The 15924-nt window shown below is 39.7% G+C and overlaps 1 protein-coding gene and 1 pseudogene across 1 annotated transcript in view; both read right to left on the bottom strand.

Annotated features, from left to right (window-relative positions):
- The window catches only part of IQCF2 (IQ motif containing F2), a gene marked incomplete at its 5' end in the record, with an annotated part of 62224 nt that overhangs the window by 14862 nt on the left and 31438 nt on the right, over nt 1-15924 (bottom strand). Inside the window, 1 exon segment of the mRNA XM_089919881.1 lies at nt 40-141. Coding sequence (XP_089776007.1) covers nt 40-141 — 102 coding nt within the window.
- Nucleotides 788-15375, bottom strand: LOC149748282 (small ribosomal subunit protein eS7 pseudogene; annotated as a pseudogene).

Below are 15924 nucleotides of genomic sequence, written 5' to 3'. Positions count from 1 at the left end.
GTTCTGGATATCTGTTAATTATATGGAGATTTTACCTACCTCTTTTTTCTGTTGCTCCTTCTGCTTCTGCTTCTTCTTCTGCTTCAACCTAATTTCGTCTTCGGAATCCTCAATCACAATTAAAATTAAATTGCCGTCTGTCTGTCATGAGAATTAAACAGGAAATGAATGGATGAGCTAAGAGTACTGTTTCTCTCTATGGCTCTGCACAAAGATACCCCCTGCCTCAGCATCCTCTTTTTTCCCAAAAGCTGTGAAGTCCAGAGTCATTCCCACCCACCCTCAAGCCTGCCGAGTGGATCTGGCCATGTCTCTTACACAAAATCGAACCCCCATGGCCTGTCTCTAGATGGTTCCTTTATTTCTCTACTTCCCAAGGTCTGATGAGTAATATGAGTGGGAGAGCTATGAGTTAACAATCGCTTTATGACATCAGGATTAGGATATATGCCACATAAGTTGAGTCTTCCTCGCAAACAAGCTCCATGGGAACTTGTATTACCTGTCCACTTCCCTTCTGTCAGAGATGTATCCGAACTCAGAGTGGAAAGATAGGGCACTTGGGTGCCGTTCCTCCAGTGAGGCCCATCCACATCCTTTCTCATTATCAGTCACACAGGAGGGCAGGAGAGACCATGGCAGGATAGCTCCATACAGCTCTCTACTGTCTCTCAGACTTAGCACTTCCTGTCTTCCCTGGATTCAAGTTTCAGTACCTCAGTGTGCCATAGGAAACTAGAGAGACTAGATGAATCTAGAAAGCAGTAAAATAAAAAAAAAGCTTAAAATTAATTAAATAGGAAACAAAAATGAGTGGTGGAAGATAAATTTAAAAGCTGGTATTTTTCAAATTACTTTCAAATTACTGCCTCTGTGCTGGGTCTCAGAGCGTGTGAGATTTTTCATGAGCGCTTTAAGAACAGTCTCTGTTTCCCACAGCCCTCCAGCTTTCCCCCACACAAGCCCCGCTGGACTTCAAAGCCAGAAATTCTGGGGGCTCATCATCCCGGTGCAGGATCCCCAGGCGAAGGAGCCCTGTGTGGGGCTCAGGCCCCTCACTTCTTGGGGAGAGCCTCTGTAATAATTATTATCGTTTTGTTTGTGGGTTGTCACCCTGGAGTTTGGGTCTTGACTATACTGACTCCATTCCTCCCACCCATCTCGTGTGGTTCCTTCTTCATATCTTTAGCTGTGGAAAATCGTTTCTGCTAGTCTTTAGGTCATTCTCATAGATAGTCGCTTTGTAAGTAGTTTTAATTTTGGTATTCTTGTGGGAGGAGGTGAGCTCAGGGTCTACCTACTTCACCATCTTGGTCACACCTTCAGATTTAGCATTTCTTAATGTTTATTGCCTATTTATTACTATGATTATTTCTAAGCAGAGAATTTCTTTTTTAAAAATTTTTTATTGGAGTATAGTTGATTTACAATGTTGTCTTACTTTCAGGTGTACAGCAAAGTGAATCAGTTTTATATATATATATATATATATATATATATATATATACCCACTCCTTTTTTTTTTTTAAGATTCTTTTCCCATATAGGCCATCACAGAGTATTGAGTAGAGTTCCCTGTGCTACACAGTAGGTCCTTATTATCTATTTTATATATAGTAGTGTGTATATGTCAATCCCAATCTCCCAATTTATCCTCCCCTCCCCCTTATCCCCAGGTAACCATAAGTTTGTTTTCTACATCCGTGACTCTTACCTCTTTTTTTTTAAGATTCCACATATATGCGATATCATATGATATTTGTCTTTCTGTGTCTGACTTACATCACTCAGTATGACAATCTCTAGGTCCATCCATGTTGCTGCAAATGGCATTATTTTGTTCTTTTCTATGGCTCAGTAATATTCCATTGTATATATGTACTATATCTTCTTTATCCATTCCTTTGTTGATGGACATTTAGGTTGCTTCCATGTCCTGGCTATTGTAAATAGAACTGCAATGAACATTTGCGTACATGTATCTTTTTTTTTTTTTTTAAAGATTTTCTTGATGTGGACCATTGTTAAAGTCTTTACTGAATTTGTTACAATATTGCTTCTGTTTTATGTTTTGGTTTTTTGGCTGCAAGGCATGTGGGATCTTAGCTCCCCCACCAGGAATCAAACCCACACCCCCTACATTGGAAGGCAAAGTCTTAGCCACTCAACCACCAGGCAAGTCCCTGCATGTATCTTTTTGAACTATGGTTTTCTCCAGGTATATGCCTAGGTGTGGGATTGCTGGGTCATATGGTAGTTCTATTTCTAGTTTTTTAAGGAAAATCCATACTGTTCTCCACAGTGGCTGCACCAATTTACAGTGCCACCAAAAGTGTAGGAGGGTTCCCTTTTCTCCACACCCTCTCCAGCATTTATTGTTTGTAGATTTTTTGATGATGGCCATTCTGACTGGTGTGAGGTGATACCTCATTGTAGTTTTGATTTGCATTCCTCTAATAATTAGTGATGTTGAGCACCTTTTCATGTGCTTTTTGGCCATCCATATGTCTTCTTTGTGGAAATGTCTATTTAGATCTTCTGCCCATTTTTTGATTGGGTTACTTGTTTTTTTGACATTAAGCTGCACAAGTCGTTTGTATATTTTGGAGATTAATCCCTTGTTGCTTGCTTCGTTTGCAAATATTTTCTCCCATTCTGAAGGTTGTCTTTTTGTTTTGTTTATGCTTTCCTTTGCTGTGCAAAAGCTTTGAAGTTTCATTAGATGCCATTTATTATTTTTGTTTTTTATTTTCATCACTCTAGGAGGTGGATCAAAAAAGATCTTGCTGCAATTTATGTCATAGAGTGTTCTGCCTATGTTTTCCTCTAAGAGTATTATAGTGTCCGGTCTTACATTTAGGTCTTTAATCCATTTTGAGTTTATTTTTGTGTACGGTGTAGGGAGTGTTCTAATTTCATTCTTTTACATGTAGCTGTCTTATTTTCCCAGCACCACTTATTGAAGAGACCGTCTTTTCTCCACTGTATATTCTTGCATCCTTTGTCAGAGATTAGGTGACCAAAAGTGTATGGGTTTATCTCTGGGCTTTCTATCCTGTTCCATTGATCTATATTTGTTTTTGTGCCTGTACCATACTGTTTTGATTACTGTAGCTTCATAGTATACTCTGAAGTCAGGGAGCCTGATTCCTCCAGCTCCATTTTTCTTTCTCAAGATTGCTTTGTCTATTCGGGGTCTTTTTTGTTTCCATACAAATTGTAAAATTTTTTATTCTAATTCTGTGATAAATGCCATTGGTAATTTGACAGGGGTTGCACTGAATCTGTAGATTGCTTTAGATAGTATAGTCATTTTCACAATATTGATTCTTCCAATCCAAGAACATGGTATATCTCTCCATCTGTTTGTGTCATCTTTGATATCTTTCATCAGTGTCTTACACTTTTCTGAGTACAGGTCTTTTGCCTCCTTAAGTAGGTTTATTCCTAGGTATTTTATTCGTTTTGTTGTGATGGTAAATGGGAGTGTTTCTTTATTTTTTCTAATTTTTCACTGTTAGTGTATAGGAATGCAAGAGATTTCTGTGTATTAATTTTGTATCCTGCAACTTTACCAAATTCATTGATCAGCTCTAGTAGTTTTCTGGTAGGGTCTTTAGGATTATCTATGTATAGAATCATGTCATCTGCAAACAGTGACAGTTTTACTTCTTCTTTTCCAATTTGGATTCTTTTATTTCTTTTCTTCTCTGATTGCCGTGGCTAGGACTTCCAAAACTATGTTGAATAATAGTGGTGAGAGTGAACATCCTTGTCTTGTTCCTGATCTTAGAGGAAATGCTTTCAGTTTTTCACCATTGAGAATGATGTTTGCTGTGCGTTTGTCGTATATGGCCTTAATTATGTTGAGGTAGGTTCCCTCTATGCCCACTTTCTGGAGAGTTTTTATCATATATGGGTGTTGAATTTTGTCAAAAGCATTTTCTGCATCTATGGAGATGATCATATGGTTTTTATTCTTCAATTTGTTAATATGGTGTATCACATTGATTGATTTGCGTATATTGAAGAATCCTTGCATCCCTGGGATAAATCCCACTTGATCATGGTGTATGAGCCTTTTAATGTGTTGCTGGATTCTGTTTGCTAGTATTTTCTTAAGGATTTTTGTGTCTATGTTCGTCAGTGATATTGGACTATCATTTTCTTTTTTTGTGATATCTTTGTCTGGTTTTGGTATCAGGGTGATAGTGGCCTCGTAGAATGAGCTTGGGAGTGTTCCTTTCTCTGCAATTTTTTGGGAAGAGTTTGAGAAGGATAGGTGCTAGCTCTTCTCTAAATGTTTGACAGAATTCACATGTGAAGCCATCTGGTCCCAGACTTTTGTTGTTGGAAGATTTTTAATAACAGTTTCAATTTCCTTACTTGTGATTGGTCTATTCCTATTTTCTATTTCTTCCTGGTTCAGTCTTAGAAGGCTGTACCTTTCTAAGAATTTGTCCATTTCTTCCAGGTTGTCCATTTCATTGGCATATACTTGCTTGTAGTAGTCTCTTATGAGCCTTTGTATTTCTGTGGTGTCAGTTGTAACTTCTTTTTCATTTCTAATTTTATTGATTTGAGTCCTCTCTGTTTTTTTCTTGATGAGTATGGCTAAGGGTTTATCAATTTTGTTTATCTTATGAAAGAACAAGCTTTTAGTTTCACTTTTTTTTTATTGTTTTCTTTGTCTATTTCATTTATTTCTGCTCTGACCTTTATCATTTCTTTCCTTCTACTAACTTTGGGTTTTGCTTGTTTTTCTTTCTCTAGTTCCGTTAGGTGTAAGGTTAGGTTGTTTATTTGACATTTTTCTTGTTTCTAGAGGTAAGATTGTATTGCTATAAAGTTCCCTCTTAGAACTGCTTTTGCTGCATCCCATAGGTTTTGGGTCAACGTCTTTCCGTTGTCATGTGTTTCTAGGTATTTTTTATTTCCTCCTTGATTTCTTCAGTGATCCATTGGTTACCTAGTACCATATTGTTTAGCTTCCATGTGTTTGTGCTTTTTACAGTTTTTTTTTCCCTGTAATTGATTTTTAACCTCATAGCGTTGTGGTTGGAAAAGATGCATGCTATGATTTCAATTTTCTTAAATTTACTGAGACTTGATTTGTGACCCAAGATGTGATCTATCCTGGAGAATGTTCTGTGTGCACTTGAGAAGAAACTGTATTCTGCTGCTTTCGGATGGAATGCCCTATAAATATCAGTTAAGTCTATCTGGTCTAACTAAATGTAAGGCCATACACTATAAAACTCTTAGATGAAAACATAGGCAGAACACTCTATGACATAAATCACAGGAAGATCCTTTTTGACCCACTTCCTAGAGAAATGGAAATAAAAACAAAAGTAAACAAATGGGACCTAGTGAAACTTAAAACCTTTTGCAAAGCAAAGGAAAACATAAACAAGACGAAAAGACAACCCTCAGAATGGGAGAAAATATTTGCAGTTGAAGCAACTGGCAAAGGATTAATCTCCACAAGTTACAAGCAGCTCATGCAGCTCAGTATCAAAAAAAACCAAACAACCCAATCCAAAAATGGGTTGGATAAATAGACATTTCTCCAGAGAAGATATACAGATTGCCAACAAATACATGAAAGGATACTCAACATCACTTATCATTAGAGAAATGCAAATCAAAACTACAATAAGTTTATCACCTCACTCCAGTCAGAATGGCCATCATCAAAAAATCTACAAACAATACAATCCTGCAGCCTGTGGAACAAAAACCACATTCACAGAAAGATAGACAAGATGAAAAGGCAGAGGGCTATGTACCAGATAAGGAACAAGATAAAACCCCAGAAAAACACCTAAATGAAGTTGAGATAGGCAACCTTCCAGAAAAAGAATTCAGAATAATGATAGTGAAGATGACCCAGGACCTTGGAAAAAGAATGGAGGAAAAGATTGAGAAGATGCAAGAAATGTTTAACAAAGACCTAGAAGAATTAAAGAACAAACAAACAGATGAACAATACAAATAACTGAAATGAAAAATACACTAGAGAGAATCTATAGCAGAATAACTGAGGCAGAAGAAGGGATAAGTGCCCTGGAAGACAGAATGGTGGAATTCAATGCCACAGAACAGAATAAAGAAAAAAGAATGAAAAGAAATGAAGACAGCCTCAGAGACCTCTGGGACAACATTAAACACAACAACATTTGCATTATAGGGGTCTCAGAAGGAGAAGAGAGAGAGAAAGGACCAGAGAAAATATTTGAAGAGATTATAGTCAAAAACTTCCCTAACATGGGAAAGGAAATAGCCACCCAAGTCCAGGAAGCACAGAGTCCCACGCAGGAAAAACCCAAGGAGAAACACGCCGAGACACATAGTAATCAAATTGGTAAAAATTAAAGACAAAGAAAAATTATTGAAAGCAGCAAGGGAAAAACGATAAATAACATACAAGGGAACTCCCATAAGGTTAACAGCTGATTTCTCAGCAGAAACTCTACAAGCCAGAAGAGAGTGGCATGACATATTTAAAGTGATGAAAGGGAAGAACCTAAAACCAAGATTACTCTACCCTGCAAGGATCTCATTCAGATTCGATGGAGAAATCAAAAGCTTTCCAGACAAGCAAAAGCTAAGAGAATTCAGCACCACCAAACCAGCTCTACAACAAATGCTAAATGACCTTCTCTAAGTGGGAAGCATAAGAGAAGGAAAGGACCAACAAAAACAAACCCAAAACAATTAAGAAAATGGTAATAGGAACATACGTATCAAAAATTACCTTAAACGTGAAAGTATTAAATGCTCCAAACAAAAGACAGGCTCGCTGAATGGATACAAAAACAAGGCCCATATATATGCTGTCTACAAGAGACCCACCTCAGACCTAGGGACACATTCAGACTGAAAGTGAGGGGATGGAAGAAGATATTCCATGCAAATGGAAATCAAAAGAAAGCTGGAGTAGCAATACTCATATCAGATAAAATAGACTTTAAAATACAGAACGTTTCAAGAGACAAGGAAGGACACTACATAATGATCAAGGGATCAATCCAAGAAGAAGATATAACAATTATAGATATATATGTACCCAACATAGGAACACCTCAATACATAAGGCAACTGCTAACAGCTATAAAAGAGGCAATCGACAGTAACACAATAATAGTGGGGGACTTTAACACCTCACTTACACCAATGGACAGATCATCCAAACAGAAAATTCATAAGGAAACACAAGCTTTAAATGATACAATAGACCAGATAGATTTAATTGATATTTATAGGACATCCCATCCCCAAACAGCAGATTACACTTTCTTCTCAAGTGCGCACGGAACATTCTCCACGATAGATCACATCCTGGGTCACAAATCAAGTCTCAGTAAATTTACAAAAATTGAAATCATATCAAGCATCTTTTATGACCACAATGCTATGAGATTAGAAATCAATTACAGGGGAAAAAAACATAAAAAACACAAACACACGGAAGCTAAACAATATGTTACTAAATAACCAAGAGATCACTGAGGAAATCAAAAAATACCTAGAGACAAATGACAAAGAAAACACGACGATCCAAAACCTATGCGATGCAGCAAAAACAGTTCTAAGAGGGAAGTTTATAGCAATACAATCTTACCTCTAGAAACGAGAGAAATCTCAAACAATCTAACCTTACACCAAAAGGAACTAGAGAAAGAAGAACAAACAAAACCCAAAGTTAGCAGAAGGAAAGAAATCATGAAGATCAGAGCAGAAATAAACGAAACAGAAACAAAGAAAACAATAGCAAAGATCAATAAAACTAAAAGCTGGTTCTTTGAGAAGATAAACAAAATTGATAAACCATTAGCCAAACTCATCAAGAAAAAGAGGGAGAGGACCCAAATCAATAAAATTAGAAATGAAAAAGGAGAAGTTACAACAGACACCGCAGAAATACAAAGCATCCTAAGAGACTACTACAAGCAACTCTATGACAATAACATGGACAACCTGGAAGAAATGGGCAAATTCTTAGAAAGGTATAACCTTCTAAGACTGAACCAGGAAGAAACAGAAAATATGAACAGACCAATCACAAGCGCTGAAATTGAAACTGTGATTAAAAATCTTCCAACAAACAAAAGTCCAGGACCAGATGGCTTCACAGGTGAATTCTATCAGACATTTACAGAAGAGTTAACACCCATCCTTCTCAAACTCTTCCAAAAAACGGCAGAGGAAGGAACACTCCCAAACTCGTTCTATGAGGCTACCATCACCCTGATACCAAAACCAGTCAAAGATACTAGAAAAAAAGAAAATTACAGACCAATATCACTGATGAATATAGACGCAAAAATCCTCAATAAAATACTAGCAAAAAGAATCCAGCAACACATTAAAAGGATCATACACCATGATCAAGTGGGATTTATCCCAGGGATGCAAGGATTCTTCAATATACGCAAATCAATCAATGTGATACACCATATTAACAAATTGAAGAATAAAAACCATATGATCATCTCCATAGATGCAGAAAATGCTTTTGACAAAATTCAACACCCATATATGATAAAAACTCTCCAGAAAGTGGGCATAGAGGGAACCTACCTCAACATAATAAAGGCCATATATGACAAACGCACAGCAAACATCATTCTCAATGGTGAAAAACTGAAAGCATTTCCTCTAAGATCAGGAACAAGACAAGGATGTTCACTCTCACCACTATTATTCAACATAGTTTTGGAAGTCCTAGCCACGGCAATCAGAGAAGAAAAAGAAATAAAAGGAATACAAATTGGAAAAGAAGAAGTAAAACTGTCACTGTTTGCAGATGACATGATACTATACATAGAGAATCCTGAAAATGCCACCAGGAAACTACTAGAGCTAATCAATGAATTTGGTAAAGTTGCAGGATACAAAATTAATGCACAGAAATCTCTTGCATTCCTATACACTAACGATGAAAAATCTGAAAGAGAAATTAAGGAAACACTCCCATTTACCATTGCAACAAAAAGAATAAAATATCTAGGAATAAACCTACCTAGGGAGACAAAAGACCTGTATGCAAAAAACTATAAGACACTGATGAAAGAAATCAAAGATGATACAAACAAACAGATATACCATGTTCTTGGATTGGAAGAATCAATATTGTGAAAATGACTATACTACCCAAAGCAATCTACAGATTCAATGCAATCCCTATCAAATTAGCAATGGCATTTTCTTTACAGAACTAGAACAAAAAATCTTAAAATCTGTATGGAGACACAAAAGACCCCGAATAGCCAAAGCAGTCTTGAGGAGAAAAAAATGGTGCTGGAGGAATCAGACTCCCTGACTTCAGACTACAAACCTATAGTAATCAAGACAATATGGTACTGGCACAAAAAGAGAAATATAGATCAATGGAACAGGATAGAAAGCCCAGAGATAAACCCACACACCTATGGTCAACTAATCTATGACAAAGGAGGCAAGCATATATAATAGAGAAAAGACTGTCTCTTCAATAAGTGGTGCTGGGAAAACTGGACAGCTACATGTAAAATAATGAAATTAGAACACTCCCTAACACCATACACAAAAATAAACTCAAAATGGATTAGAGACCTAAATATGAGACCGGACACTATAAAACTCTTAGAGGAAAACATAGGAAGAACACTCTTTGACATAAATCACAGCAAGAACTTTTTTGATCCACCTCCTAGAGAAATGGAAATAAAAACAAAAATAAACAAATGGGACCTAATGAAACTTAAAACCTTATGCAAAGCAAAGTACAAACACGACAAAAGGACAACCCTCAGAATGGGAGAAAATATGTGCAAATGAATCAACGGACAAAGGATTAATCTCCAAAATATATGAACAGCTCATGCAGCTCAATATTAAAAAAACAAACAACCCAATCCAAAAATGGGCAGAAGATCTAAATAGATATTTCTCCAAGAAAACATATAGATGGCCAAGAAGCACATGAAAAGCTGCTCACCATCACTAATTATTAGAGAAATGCAAATTAAAACTACAATGAGATATCAACTCACACCAGTTAGAGTGGACATCATCAGAAAATCTACAAACAACAAACGCTGGAGAGGGGGTGGAGAAAAGGGAACCCTCTTGCACTGTTGGTGGGAATGTAAATTGATACAGCCACTATGGAGAACAGTATGGAGGTTCCTTAAAAAACTAGAAATAGAATTACCATATGACCCAGCAATCCCACTACTGGACATATACCGAGAGAAAACCATAATTCAAAAAGACACATGCACCCCAATGTTCATTGCAGCACCATTTACAATAGCCAGGTCATGGAAGCAACCTAAATGCCCATCGACAGATGAATGGATAAAGAAGATGTGGTACATATATACAATGGAATATTACTCAGCCATAAAAAGAATGAAATTGGGTCATTTGTAGAGATGTGGTTGAATCTAGAGATTGTCATACAGAGTAAGTCAGAAAGAGAAAAACAAATATCGTATATTAATGCATATATGTGGAACGTAGAAAAATGGTACAGATGAACCGGTTTACAGGGCAGAAATTGAGACACAGATGTAGAGGACAAATGTATGGACACCAAGTGGGGAAAGCGGTGCGGGGTGGTGGTGGTGGTGGTGTGATGAATTGGGAGATTGGGATTGACATGTATACACTAATATGTATAAAATGGATAAGTAATAAGAACCTGTTGTATAAAAAAGCAAATAAAATAAATTCAAAAATTCAAAAAAAAAAACCTATAAGACAATCTACAAACAATAAATGCTGGAGAGGGTGTGGAGAAAAGGGAACCCTCTTGCACTATTGGTGGGAATGTAAATTGATACAGCCACTATGGAGAACAGTATGGAGTTTCCTTAAAAAACTAAAAATAGAACTGCCATATGACCCAGCAATCCCACTACTGGGCATATACCCTGAGAAAACCATAGTTCCAAGAGAGACATGTACCACAATGTTCACTGCAGCACTATTTACAATAGCCAGGACATGGAAGCAGCCTAAGTGTCTATCAACAGGTGAATGGATAAAGAAGATGTGGCACATATATACAATGGGATATTACTCTGCCATAAAAAGAAATGAAATTGAGTTATTTGTAGTGAGGTGGATGGACCTAGAGTCGGTCATACAGAGTGAAGTAAGTCAGAAAGAGAAAAAAAAATACTATATGCTAATATATACGGAATCTAAAAAAAAATGGTTCTGATGAACCTAGGGGCAGGACGGGAATAAAGATGCAGACGTAGAGAATGGGCTTGAGGAGACGGGGAGGGGGAAGGGTAAGCTGGGACCAAGTGAGAGAGTGGTGTGGACAGATATACACTACCAAATGTAAAACAGATAGCTAGTGGGAAGCAGCCACATAGCACAGGGAGATTAACTCAGTGCTTTGTGACCACCTAGAGGGGTGGGATAGGGAGGGTGAGAGGGAGACACAAGAGTGAGGAGATATGGGGATATATGTATATGTATAGCTGATTCACTATGTTATAAAGCAGAAACTAACCATTGCAAAGCATTTATACGCCAATAAAGTTGTTAAAAAAATGTCTATCTGGTCTAATGTGTCATTTAAGGCCTGTGTTCCTAATTTTTTTTTTTTTTTGCAGTATGCGGGCCTCTCACTGCTGTGGCCTCTCCTGTTGCCAAGCACAGGCTCTGGATGCACAGGCTCAGCGGCCATGGCTCACGGGCCCAGCCGCTCTGCGGCATGTGGGATCCTCCTGGACCGGGGCATGAACCCGCATTCCCTGCATTGGCAGGCAGACTCTCAACCACTGCGCCACCAGGGAAGCCCCTGTATTTAATTTTTGTTAGTTTTATTGATATGTGTCTCAGAGCAATCCTCCTTGGGTTTATCCTGTATGGGAGTCTGCATTTCCTGGACTTTGATGACTACTTCCTTTCCCATGTTAGGGAAATTTTTGACTATAATCTCTTCAAATACTTTCTCAGGCCGTTTCTCTTTTTCTTCTTCTTCTGGGACCCCTATAATTTGAATGTTGGTGCATTTAATGTTGTCCCAGAGGTCTCTGAGACATTTTTCATTTTTCATGCTTTTAAAAAAAATTTTGGCTGCACTGCACAGCTTGTGGGATCTTAGTTCCCAAACCAGGCCCTCAGCAATGAAAGTGTGGCATCCTAACCACTCAACTGCCAGGGAATTCCTCTTTTGTCTTTACCCTGTTCCATGGCAGAGATTTCCACCATTCTGCCTCCAGGTCACTTATCCGTTCTTTTGCTTCAGTTATTCTGCTATTGATTCCTTCTAGTGTATTTTTCATTTCAGTTATTGCTCATCTCTGTTTGTTCTTTAGTTCTTCTAGGTCTTTGTTAAAATTTTCTTGTATCTTCTCGATCCGCCTCCATTTTTTTTCTGAGATCTTGGATCATCTTGACTATCATCACTCTGAATTCTTTTTCATGTAGATTGCTTATCTTCTCTTCACTTAGTTGTTTTTGTAGGTTTTTATCTTGCTCCTTCGTCTGCAACATATTTCTTTGTCATCTCATTTTGTCAAACTTACTGTGTTTGTGGTCTCCCTTCCACAGGCTGCAGAATTGTACTTCCTCTGGTGTCTGCCCCCTTGATGGGTGAGGTTGGTCCAGAGGCTTGTGCCATTTTCCCCTTGATAGGGGGTTTGATTGGTGTTATAGTGATCAGAGCCTGCCCTAGAAATTGAGCAGGGCCTCCCCTTTGCTCTGTGGTTGTCACTGACCTGTCAGGGGTGGGGTCTGCTCCCTAGCTGTTGGGGTAGAGGCCCAAAGATCTGTTTCTTAGCTGTGATTCTGATCTGCAGTGTGAGATATGTGGGATTGGAGCACTCCCACTGGGAGAGAAGCCACTGCGTATTCCTCCTCTGAAGCTGTTTAACTGTGAATATGCTCTGTTGTATCCCCTTCTGCCCATTGTGAGGGCTCACAAAGTATATTGTTGGCACTGCTCTCAGTCCCACCTTAACTGTGGGTATGCCGGCGATCAGCCCTGTTGACTCTCACGTGTTGTTTTCACCCGGCCACCGGCGCAGGTCCACTGAGGTCAGGTCCCAGGACTGCAGTAGTTGTACACCTGTACCCACTGTGGGGAGCTAAGGATGCAGCGCAAACTCTGGTCTGGCCCAACCCCCATGAGTACATGCCCACAGAGCCCACAGCTGCTAAAGCCAGACTTGTTGCAGCTGCAAGAGCACTTGTCCTTTTGGATGTTTCACAGGCGCTGAATTAGGGAAGGCATCAGTGGAGGTGTAACTCCGCAGTTTGTGCAGCTGCAAGGAGAAATTTCAGCTCTTCTTCCTTAGTCACACAGCCTCTGGGGATCAGCTGTGGTTTCAGCCCCTCCTCTGGGCAGATTTCCTAGTGGGGGTAGTTATCCACATCCTCCTGGGACAGCAGAGCAGGTCCTGACACCCACTGGTGAACTTCCTAGTAGTGAGAGCTATTCGTGCCCTCCTGGGACAGCGGGGTAGGTCCTGTGGCCCGCTGGCAGAATTCCTAGTTTCGGGAGCTGTCCACACCCTTCCAGGTCAGCAGGGGCGGGTTCTGTGACCTGCTGGCAGAATTCCTAGTTTTGGGAGCTGTCCACGCCCTCCTGGGTCAGTAGGGGTGGGGCCTGGTGTCTGCCTGTGGGTCTGGAAGAGGCAGCCAGGGCCCACCTCTGGAGCCCAAGATGGTGGTGGTTACTCGCACCTGCCCCCAGAACTCCTGTAGGCGGTGTCCTGTTGCCTGGGAGCACTCACAGGGATAGAAGTTCTTATGGTGTTCCCTCTCCTCTTCTCATGCGCCTCCCAATAATGGTTCCTTGCCTCTCTGGTGGGCCCAGGCTTCTTCCTAGTACACCCTCAGTTGCTGTGGCCCAACCTCTTCAGGCTCTTTCTGCACCTAACCCTGGCCCTCTCTCTGGGCCTGAGCTTCGGAGTCTGAGCTTTAGTACCTGACCCTCAACCTCACTAACAGAGGAGTATCTCAGGTTTGACAGTGCAGGATGGGGGTGCTGACCCTCTGTGCAGGTTAGTCTCCATTTTGCCTTTCACAAACCAGTTGCTGCTTCCCCTTTTAGGCTCCAAAACTCCCCCTCCGTCTTAATTTCTCCACTTGTGAGAAACCTTTCCACGGTGCAGGAAACTTTCCTCCTTCACAGCTCCCTCCCCAGGGTGCAGCCCTGTCCTGATTCCTTCTTTTTCTTTTTCCTTTTGTCCTACCCAGTTATGTGGAGGTTTTCTTGTCTTTTCGGATTATCTGAGGTCTTCTGTCGGCATTCAGTAGCTGTTCTGTGTGAATCATTCTGCTTGTAGATCTATTTTCAATGTTTCTGTGGAGGGAGGTGAACTCTACTTCCTATCCCTCGGCCATTGTGATTGAGCAGTGACTTTCTAATACCTTAATTCTTCCTACATATATTAGTTGCTTTCTAAGGAAGATACTTCTCTTATTAAATTTTTCATTTATTAATTTATATCAGTGTGAACTGATGGGTTCTTATTTAATTCTATAGGTTATAATCTGCTATCATCATAATTTTGGTGCTCAAATTGACCCAGATTTGGCCACTGGGAGCCCTTCAGCCTGGCTTCTGCTTTCTTTTGACATGTCCCCCTCACTTTTGATTATTTCTTACACCAAGATATTACAGACTTGGAAGAAATAGAAAATATATATTGGTCTTTGCCCCTAGACCCTGGCACAGAGCTCCTGAAAACCTTGTAATTTCTTTTTCTTAAATTGTGAATAATATTTTATTTAGTCATTTTTGTTTACAACTGAAACTATGGGAATTCAAAATTAATATACTTACCCATGAACTTCTTATAGACACCAGAAAATGTTTCAACTTTGTATTCCATATTGTTCTGCTGTGCTTTATCCAAATGAACCTTTATGAGCCAGCTGCCATCCAGTTTCTTGCGGATTCTCTTGCCCACAATCTCACTTGGGAAAACCAAGTCCTCCAGGATCACATCATGCACGGCTGTCAGAGTGCAGCTCCTGGGATGCTTGCTTATTTTTTGTATGGCTTTTTCGAGTTGGCTTAGGCAGAATTCTCCTCTGAGTGACAAAGACAACATGTCTCCTGCTGAACTTCTTCTCCAACTCACACAATAGCCAGACCTGGAGTTTCTGGAAAGATTTCAATTGAGGAATGAGAACAAAGGTTATAATAGCTTTCCGACCACCACTAACTTCAATGTCCTTGGCAATTTTGATGTTCAGCTCTCACAGCTGGCCTTGAGGTCCGAGTTCATCTCCAGCTCCACGAGGGCCTGGAAGATTCCAGACTTGAACTCCCAGCTTCTCACAATTGGGCTTCATGACCTTCGCACTGGAACTGAACATGGCCTTGACCTTGCCAATGAGGCTAACTAACATTTGTTCCTCACCCACCCCCACATTTGGAGGCCTAGGTCTCAGGAGGGCTCGTTAAATCCGAGAGGCAAAGGGGAAGAGGTGGGAATGGCGCCAGTAGAGAAACCGGAAGAACCACAGAGAAACGGTGGAAGCCTAGAGAGTCCCAGGAAGCACCCTTGTATTTTCTTAAGTAATAACAGCACTAGGAGCATCTTGTGTTCTAATATTTGGTCTTTGAACTGGATCATGACACAGAGCTTCTGAAATTCTTATAATTTCCTGCATGATAGGCGTGTCCTTTGTTCTAATGAGGTGATTCTGAGAGAGCTCCTGGATGGACTAACAATGAAGGCTGGTCATTGAAAAGATCAATATATAATCAGAGTGTGGAATTTTCAGCTTTACACCTTTTCTTGAGAAGGGAAAGGACTGAAATAGGGTTTTCCAAAAGTGTCAAAAATTAAGTGTTTTGTATGAGTAGTAAAGGAGACACACAGGAGAAAGACTCATAGGAGGCAAAACTGACCGTTTCCCACTCAGAAGGGGAAGAATTGTAGATTTTTCTAACGT

Source organism: Delphinapterus leucas, chromosome 10 (assembly GCF_059928025.1).
Source record: "Delphinapterus leucas isolate spDelLeu-1000000601 "Yukka" chromosome 10, BTC_Dleu_Yukka2, whole genome shotgun sequence".
NCBI classification, from domain to species: domain Eukaryota; kingdom Metazoa; phylum Chordata; class Mammalia; order Artiodactyla; family Monodontidae; genus Delphinapterus; species Delphinapterus leucas.
This window is presented reverse-complemented; position numbering and strand designations above follow the sequence as displayed.